Genomic DNA, 9,864 nt, shown 5'->3' with positions numbered 1-9,864 from the left:
CAAAGCTTTTTACTTGAGATGGACCAAACAAATCCATATGAATTAATTGTAGAACTCTATCAGTTTGTACTAAGTCTATTGAGGGGAAGGAGGACTTAACTAAGTTACTCTTCTCACAAGAGTCACATAACTTTTCTTTTGAAAAAGTTCTGTTGGGAAGTCTAAATGACAAGCTTGACTCATGGGTGTATCAATGGGTTTAAATTTATCAAAGCCAAACTTCTTTAAAAGATCATTACAGTATTTGGTTTGACTTAGGAAAATACCATTCTTGCTTTGATTGATTTGAAATCCCACGAAGTAAGTTAATTCTCCCATCATGGACATTTCAAATCTTCCTTATGCTCAAGTGTACAAGACTGAGATGTAAAGTATACCTGGAATCCTTTATCACACAGCTGACTAATACTAAGCAAGTTGTGTTTCAAATCTTTGACATAGAGAACTTCCTTGATAATTGTTGTAGATTCACTCCCAATGTCTCCAACACCAAGTATTTTACCTTTGTTGTTGTCACCGTATTTTACATATCCACCATTTTTTGAATTGAGAGACAAGAATTTTGATTTGTCTCCTGTCATGTGCTTGAACATCCACTATTTAGGTACCATGAGTGCGTTTTGGATGTCAAGCACATCTGCAATACAAAATTAAACTTTGGTTTTAGGTACCCAATTTAAATTGGGTCCTTGAGGGTTAGTTTCAATCATAGGTTTCTTTATTTTCCAGATTTGTTTCCATCCCTTATTAGCAAGCCTTTTCAATTTACAATTGTAAGATATATGTCCCTTTTTACAAAAGAAATGACATGAAAAAGCAGAGGATGCATTTTGAATTGGTTTAATGAAGATATCATGCATTTGCTTTGATTTAACAAATTTATGGTTCTGTTTAGCATTCCTGTTTTGTCTATAGCCAATTCCAGATTTTTCATTATGATTCCTTTGATTCCCAAGAAGAACATTTAGGTTGTTTTTACTACTAGTAAATTTAGATAAATCAGATTTTAATGATTCAACCTTTCTTTCAAGTTCAATAATACTAGTGAGTTTATTATGTGATTCTTTTTTCAAATGTTCATTCATATCTTCAAGCACCTTATGATCCTTTTTAATTTCTTCACACGTCATGCATTGTTTTTCTAGCATTTTCTTAGTGCAAATCAATTGTTTAACTACCTTAACAGGTTCAACATGCAATTCATTAAAAGCATCATGAAATTCTTCATAAGATGGATTAGAGGTAGTACTTACCTCACTATCAGAATCTGAATCTGTGTTGGCCATGAGACACAAGTTAGCTTCTTCATCTTCTGAATCTTCAGATGATTCTTCATCATTGTCATTCCAAGCTATGTAGGCTCTCTTTGTTGAAGGTTGTTGATCCTTGCCTTTAGCCTTCACAAGCTTGTTTCTGTTTTGCAGTTTAAAGCACTCAGATCTGATTTGGCCTGATTTACCACATTCATAGCAAGTTATTATTTTGCTATCATTTGTATCACTCTTGCTGAAGCTTTTTGTCTTTGAATTTGGTGGTTTTCTTGATTGGTTTCCTTTCTTTTTCAGAAACTTCTTGAATTTTCTGACCAGCATACCTATTTCAGGTTCTTCATCAGTTTCACTTTCTGAATCATTTGTACATGTTTCTGGTTCACATTTTACTTTGTGTGTTTGAGCCTTCAGTGAAAGTCCTTTTCTTTTCCTATTAGATTGTTCTGACTCATCCAATCTGTGCAGTTCCATCTCATGCTCCCTGAGCTTCCCAAATAGTGTGGCAATAGTCCTGCTTGCAAGGTCTTCTGATTCAGCAATGGCAGTGATCTTGGGCTGCCATTCTCTTGTCAAGCACCTCATAACTTTTGCTATTTGTTTCCCATTGTCCATAGTTTTTCCTAGAGCATGTAGATTGTTGATGATGTGAGTGAACCTTGTCTGCAAGTCATTGATTGACTCATCCTTCCACATATTGAAGAGTTCATATTCATGCATCAGAGTATTTGTTCTGGCCCTTTTGACATCAGTTGTGCCTTCATGAGTTTCTTGGAGTGTATCCCACATTTCTATGGCAGTTTTGCAGTTAGGCACATAGGGACCATTTTCCCCCACATGCCTCTAGAAAGATGAGCATCCTCTCTTTCCAGTACATGAAGGCTGACCCTTTAGAAGTAGGGGGTCTAGTTAAAGATGCCCCTTCACCCAGAAATTCAATAGAAGTCATTTTCTTTTTGAGAACTAGTCTAAAAGACCAGGCTCTTGATGCCAATTGTTGCTTTTATGGCTTCTATCCTTAGGAAATTTTATACAATATTATCAACAAGATTATCTAATTCTTTTCTAAGTTATGAATTAATATCAAAACCAACTTGTTTAATATTAATTCCTATTTTAACAGTAAAAGATTCAAACAGTTTATTCAAAGCGGAATTTCACAATCACATGCAAGATTAATATAAAAAGTAGAGAGAGAGGAAATATTGCACTAGGAGATTTTTATACTAGTTCGGCTATCACTTTGATAACCTACATCCAGTCCTGAAATCTATAACAGATTTAAGCCTTTCACTAGAATGATTTGAGGAATATTTTTACAGACTTTCCAGCGTCACAGCCTATCTATCCAACTCACAACCACTTCTATCACAATACCAACCTATCCCTAAGAGTTACTCGTCAAACTCTAGCGAGATCAAGCTGAGGTTTCGTTTATATGAACACAAGTATCCTAAAAGATAACCACCAGTGTACACTATTGGATTTCCAAAACTTCAATTACAGAAATTGTTCTTTCACAAAGAATTAAAGAAGACTAAGAAAATTGACTCAATCACAATGTTAGATCTCACACAAAAGTATTAGCCAATGAGTATTTGTGTGTTGTAACAATTTTTCTCTCAAGGTGTTTTTCAGTTTTTTGTGTTTATGAAAAAGTGTTATGATTGTTATTAAAAAAATTGTGATTGATTCAATTTATATATTTTCAGAAAAACATCATATAAATCCATTTCGTAATCGATTTTATTAAAGTTTGATACCATCTTAATCGATTACCTAATCGATTATCGCGTGTCTTGTTTTTCTTGAATCTTAAAAATATAAGAACTAATTGATTTCCTAATCGATTCTTTTAATGCACTTATCAGAAACTGATACTCCGTTTGTATCAGAATCGATTGACTAATCGATTATACTTGTTTTGTTCAAACAACGAGATCAAAACAATTGATTACTCATTGGATTCATTTATTAACATAATCGATTTGGCAATGGGCTAAACTGTCCCAGTAACTCAGACATTTTACTTCAATCGATTCGTCTATCGACTTGGCTGGTCACAGTGACTAAGATGTTTTACTCCAATCGATTTGTCAGTCGACTTGGCTTGTTACAGTAGCTTAGCTGTTTAGTTAAAATCGATGTGCCAATCGATTATGCAATATGTTTCTGATAAATGATTAACTAGTTCATTCTTCCAATTGATTACCTAATCGATTGATGCAAAGCTTGCCACTCAAGAAACATCTATCAATCGATTATCTAATCGATTAGTGCAAAGCTTGCAACTTAAGAAACTTATTTCAATTGATTGTCCAATCGATTTCGTTGATCACATAACACATGTCTGATGAAAAAGCATTTTCATAATCGATTTGCCAATCGATTGACTCAGTATGAACTTGGTTCTGTGAATCACAAAATCGATTACTCAATTGATGTGCAAATCGATTGTCCAATTGATTTGTTTGAACACTGAACACAGGTTTTGATAAAAACCTTTAAGTAATCGATTTCCCAATCGATTACCTTAGTGAAACCTTTATTCTGTGAGTCAGACAATCGATTGCTCAATTGATTTATTACTTGATTGATTAAAACTTATTTTATGATTTCATTGGAAAATACTATATGAGAACTCATTATGATTAAGTCTACCTAATTGACCCTATTAACACTAGACACTCTTGTACATCAGTCTTCAAGCCTTGTAGGACATCATCCATCTTTGATTGATTGCTTGAGTTCCAAGTTTTGTCCAAGTGTGTAGTGTTGGTTTATTTGCCTGAAATGTTTCTCAACTCAAATCATTAGATCAATCAAATAATGCATATACATTGTATGTTTGGAAATTATATCAAAATCATGATCAAGGAGGCATATGTCTTACATTAGGATTTTTAACAAATCTTGTGCATCCAATAAGTTTATTTGTATCATTGGATAAACATTTTAGCAATTTTCGTCCTCCCTAGGCTTGATCTAGTCCAATTAGGAATTTTAACCTATCTTGTGCACCAAATACGTGTGTTCGTGTCATTGGATTAACATTTTGCTCATTGTTGCCCTCCATAGGCTTATTCTAGTCCAATTAGTGTTTTTACCAAATCTTGTTCTTTTAATACGTGTGTCTGTGTCATTGGATTAAGATTTAGGTCATTTTCTTCCTCCCTAAGCTTATTATAGTACATTTAGGGTTTTTAACCAATCTTGTGCATTCAATACATTCATTTCGGTCACTGGATTAACATTTAGGTCATTTTCGTCCTCCCTAGGCTTATTGATGTCCAATTAGGGATTTTAACCAATCTTGTGCATCCAATAGGTGTGTTTCTGTCATTGGATTAACATTTTGGTCTTTTTCGTCGTCTCTAAGCTTATTCTAGTCCAATAATGGTTTTTAACCAGTCTTGTGCATCCAATACGTGTGATTGTGTCATTGGATTAACATTCATGTAATTTTCGTATGCCCTAGGCTTATTCTAGTCGAATTAGTGTTTTTAACAAAACATTAGCATCCAATACCCGTGTTTATGTCATTGTATTAACATTTAGGTTATTTTCGTCCTCCCAAGGCTTATTCTAGTCCAATTAGGGTTTGTAACCAATCTTGTGCATCTAATACCTGTGTTTGTGTCATTGTATTAACATTTAGGTCATTTTCGTCTTCCCTAAGCTTATTCTAGTCCAATTATGGTCTTTAACCCGTCTTGTGCATCCAATACGTGTGTTAGGGTCATTTGATTAACATTTAGGTCATTTTAGTACTCCATAGGCTTATTCTGGTTCAAGTAGGGTTTTTAATTAATCTTGTGCATCGAATACGTGTGTTTGTATCATCGTATTAACATTTAGGTCATTTTCGTCCTCCTTAGGCTTATTCAAGTCCAATTAGGGTTTTTAACCAATCTTAGGCATCCAATTGGTGTGTTTGTGTCATTGGATTAACATTTAGGTCATTTCCGTCTACCCTAAGCTTATTCTAGTCCAATTAAGGTTTTTAACCAAACTTTTGCATCCAATACATGTGTTTGTCTAATTGGATTAACATTTATGTCATTTTCGTCGTCCCTAGGCTTATTCTAGTCTAATTATGGTTTCTAACGAGTCTTGTGCATCCAATACCTGTGTTTGTGTCATTGCATTAACATTTAGGTTATTTTCTTCCGCCCTAGGCTTATTCTAGTCCAAATAGGGTTTTTAACAAAACTTGTGCATTCAATACCTGTATTTGTGTCATTGGATTTATATTTAGGTCATTTTCGTCCTCCATAGGCTTATTCTTGTCCAATGAGGGTTTTTAACCAATCTTGTGCATTGAATACGAGTGTTTGTGTCATTTTACTAACATTTAGGTCATTTCATCCTCTTTAAGCTTATTCTATACCATTTAGGGTTTTTAACCAATCTTTTGCATCCAATAAGTTTATTTGTATCGTTGGATTAACATTTTAGTCTTTTTCTTTCTCCCTAGGGTTATTCTAGTTGAATTATGGTTTTTAACATTTAGGTTATTTTCTTTTGCCCTAGGCTTATTCTAGTCCAAATAGGGTTTTTAACAAAACTTGTGCATTCAATTCCTGTGTTTGTGTCATTAGATTAACATTTAGGTCATTTTCGTCCTCCCTAGCCTTATTCTTGTCCAATGAGGGTTTTTAACCAATCTTGTGCATCGAATACGAGTGTTTGTGTCATTGTATTAACATTTAGGTCATTAGCATCCTCCTTAAGCTTATTCTAGACCATTTAGGGTTTTTAACCAATCTTTTGCATCCAATAAGTTTATTTGTATCGTTGGATTAATATTTTAGTCATTTTCGTCCTCCCTAAGCTTATTCTAGTCGAATTATGGTTTTTAAGCAGTCTTGTGCATCCAATATGTGTGTTAGTGTCATTTGATTAACATTTAGGTTATTTTCGTCCACCCTAGGCTTATTCTAGTTCGATTAGGGTTTTTTAACAAAACTTCTTCATTCATTACATGTGCTTGTGTCATTGGATTAACATTTAGGTCATTTTCGTCCTCCCTAGGCTTATTCTAGTCCAATTATGGTTTTTAACCAATCTTGTGCATCGAATACGAGTGTTTGTGTCATTGAATTAAAATTTAGGTCATTTTCTTCCTCATTATGCTTAATCTAGACCTTTTAGGGTTTTTAACGAATCTTGTGCATCCAATAAGTTTATTTGTATCATTGGATTAACATTTTAGTCACTTTCGTCCTCCCTAGGATTATTCTAGTCCAATTATGGTTTTTAACCAATCTTGTGCGTCGAATACGAGTGTTTGTGTCATTGTATTAACATTTAGGTCATTTTCTTCCTCATTAAGCTTAATCTGGACCATTTTGGGTTTTTAACGAATCTTGTGCATCTAATAAGTTTATTTGTATCATTGGATTAACATTTTAGTCACTTTCGTCCTCCCTAGGCTTATTCTACTCGAATTATTATTTTAAACCAGTCTTGTGCATCCAATATGTATGTTTGTGTCATTGGATTAACATTCATTTTCAACCTCCCTAGGCTTATTCTAGTCCAATAAGTGTTTATAACCAATCTTGTACATCAAATTCGTGTGTTTGTGTCATTGTATTAACATTTAGATCATTTTCGTCCTCCCTAAGAATATTCTAGTCCAATTAGGGTTTTTAACCCATCTTGTGCATCCAATACATGTATTTGTGCCATTTGATTAACATTTTGGTCATTTTCGTATTCCCAAGGCTTATTCTAGTCCAATAAGGGTTTTTAACCAATCTTATGCATCCAATACATGTGTTCGTGTCATTTGATTAACATTTTGGTCATTTCCGTCCTCCCTAGGCTTATTGTAGTCGAATTAGGGTTTTTAACCAAACTTGTGCATCGAATACGTGTGTTTGTGTCATTGTATTAACATTTAGGTCATTTTCGTCGTCCCTTGGCTTATTCTAGTCGAATTATAGTTTTTCACCAGTCTTGTGCACCTAATACTTGCTTTTGTGTCATTGGATTAACAATTAGGTCATTTTTGTCTGCCCTAGGCTTATTCTAGTCCAATTAAGGTTTCTAACCAAGCTTGTGCATCCAATATATGTGTTTGTGTCATTGAATTAACATTTAGGTCATTTTCGTTGTGCTTAGGGTTATTCTAGTCCAATTATGGTTTCTAACCAGTCTTGTGCATCCAATACGTGTGTTTGTGTCATTGCATTAACATTTTGGTTATTTTCGTCTGCCCTAGGCTTATTCTAGTCCAATTAGGGTTTTTAAATAAAGTTGTATATCCAACACCTGTGATTGTGTTATTCGATTAACATTTAGGTCATTTACGTCCTCCCTAGGCTTATTCTAGTCCAATTAGGGTTTTTATCCAATCTTATGAATCAAATAAGTGTGCTTGTGTCATGGTATTAACATTTAGGTCATTTTCGTCCTCCTTAAGCATATTCTACACCATTTAGGGTTTTTAACCAATCTTGTGCATCCAATAAGTTTATTTGTACCATTGAATTAACATTTTTGTCATTTACGTTCTCCTTAGCCTTATGCTAGTCCAATTATGGTTTTTAACCAGTTTTGTGCATCCGATACGTGTGTTTCTGTCATTAGTTTAACATTTAGGTTATTTTCGTTCGCCCTAGGCTTATTCTAGTCCAATTAGTGTTTTTAACCAATCTTGTGCATCCAATACATGTGTTTGTGTCATTTGATTAAGATTTAGGTCATTTTCTTACTCCCTAGGCTTATTCTAGTTCAATTAGGGTTTTCAAACAATCTTGTGCATCCAATACAAGTGTTTGTGTCATTTGATTAACATTTTTGTCATTTTCGTCCAACCTAGACTTATTTTAATCCAATTAGGGTTTTTAACCATTCTTGTGCATCCAATACGAGTGTTTGTGTAATGGGAATAACGTTTAGGTCATTTTAGTCCTCCCTATACTTATTCTAGTCCAATTAGGGTTTTTAACCGATCTTTTGCATCTAACGTGTGTGTTTGTGTCATTGGATTAACATTTAGGTCATATTTGTCCTCCCTAGGTTTATGCAAGTCCAATTAGGGTTTTTAACCAATCTTTTGCATCCAATAGGTGTGTTTGTGCATCCAATAACTTCATTTGTGTCATTGGATTAACATTTAGGTCACTTTCGTCCTCCCTAAGCTTATGCTAGACCAATAACGGTTTTTAACCAATCTTGTGCATCCAATACGTGTGTTTGTGTCATTGGATTAGCATTTAGGTCATTTTCGTCCGCCCTAGACTTATTCGAGTCCAATTAAGGTTTTTAGCGAAACTTATGCATCCAATATCTGTGTTTGTGTCATTCGATTAACATTTAGGTCATTTTGGTCCCCCCCTATGCTTATTCTAGTCCAATTAGGGTTTTTAACCACCCCTGTACATCGAATACGTGTGTTTGTGTCATTGGAATAACGTTTAGGTTATTTCCGTCTTCCCTATGCTTATTCTAGTCTGATTAGGGTTTTTCACCTAACTAGTGCATCCTATTGGTGTGTTTGTGACATTAGACTATTATTTAGGTCATTTTCGTCACCCTGAAGCTTATTCTAGACCATTTAGGGGTTTTAACCAATCTTGTGCATCCAATAAGTTTATTTGTATCATTGGATTAACATTTTGGTTATTTTCACCCTCTTTAGGCTTATTCTAGTCCAATTAGTGTTTTTAACCTATCTTGTTCTTCCAATAGGTGTGTCTGTGTCATTGGATTAACATTTAGGTCTTTTCGTCCTCCCTAAGCTTATTATAGTACATTTTGAGTTTTGAACCAATCTTGTACGTCCAATTTGTTCATTTGTGTAATTGGATTAACATTTAGGTCATTTTCGTCCTCCCTATGCTTATTCAAGTTCAATTAGAGTTTTTAGCCCATATTCCATTCTTATCATTATTCAATTATTATTATTATTATTATTATTATTGTTGTTATTATTATTATTATTATTATTATTATTATTATTAGAACAAATTCAATATTATTAGTATTAATAATTTAATTAAATCAATAAGGCAAGCAAATTGGGCAACCGCGGAAGAATTAACGCATAAATCAAACACACCGATAATAATAGTTGTGCATCGTTATATCATTATAATATAATAATAAGAAATTGGGGTATTACATTTCTCCCCTTCTAAAAAAAATTTCGTCCTCGAAATTTACCTGACAGAAACAACTTTGGATAAGAATCGAGTATTTGAATTTCGACTTCCCACGTTGCAGTTTCACCAGTAGCACCTCCCCAGACAACCTTAACCATTGAAATCGTCTTACCCCTTAATTCTTTGATCTTTCGGTCCTCAATCCGTAGCGGTAAGGTGTCAAAAGTAATATTATCTTTTATTTGGACCTTGTCTGACTCAATCACATGTGAAGGATCGAAAATGTACTTGCGAAGTTGAGACACGTGAAAGACACTATGAAGATTAGAAAGAGATGGAGGCAATGAGATCTGATATGCGATGTTACCAAGACGTTTATGGATTTGGTAAGGTCCTATGAACTGAGCAGTAAGCTTTCGCATTTTTAATACCCTACCAACCCAGATTGTTGGAGTAACTCTAAAAAATACATGATCATGTTC

At 34.0% G+C, this 9,864-nt stretch overlaps 1 protein-coding gene across 1 annotated transcript; it reads right to left on the bottom strand.

Moving 5' to 3' along the window:
• Window positions 1-2,076: 2,076 nt before the first annotated feature.
• LOC113784166 (uncharacterized) lies at window positions 2,077-9,804 on the bottom strand. Its single transcript, XM_027330329.1, has 2 exons — window positions 9,444-9,804; window positions 2,077-2,189 (listed from the first exon to the last, which is right to left on the bottom strand). Exons 1-2 carry the CDS (start codon window positions 9,802-9,804, stop codon window positions 2,077-2,079), a joined length of 474 nt encoding a protein of 157 aa, XP_027186130.1.
• Between the last annotated feature and the right edge of the window lie 60 nt (window positions 9,805-9,864).

The sequence above is a fragment of the Cicer arietinum genome, chromosome 3 (assembly GCF_000331145.2).
Source record: "Cicer arietinum cultivar CDC Frontier isolate Library 1 chromosome 3, Cicar.CDCFrontier_v2.0, whole genome shotgun sequence".
Lineage (NCBI taxonomy): Eukaryota > Viridiplantae > Streptophyta > Magnoliopsida > Fabales > Fabaceae > Cicer > Cicer arietinum.
The sequence above is the reverse complement of the archived record's forward strand: the minus strand, read 5'-3'. Positions and strand labels throughout refer to the sequence as shown.

What these genes read in the sequence shown, in the direction of transcription:
- LOC113784166 (XM_027330329.1), bottom strand. Translation starts at nt 9,804, where the DNA reads ATGCGAAAGCTTACTGCTCAGTTCATAGGACCTTACCAAATCCATAAA. An exon ending in TCCAAAGTTGTTTCTGTCAG is followed by an intron (nt 2,190 to 9,443) that starts GTAAATTTCGAG and finishes TTCTGGGTGAAG; the next exon opens with GGGCATCTTTAACTAGACCC.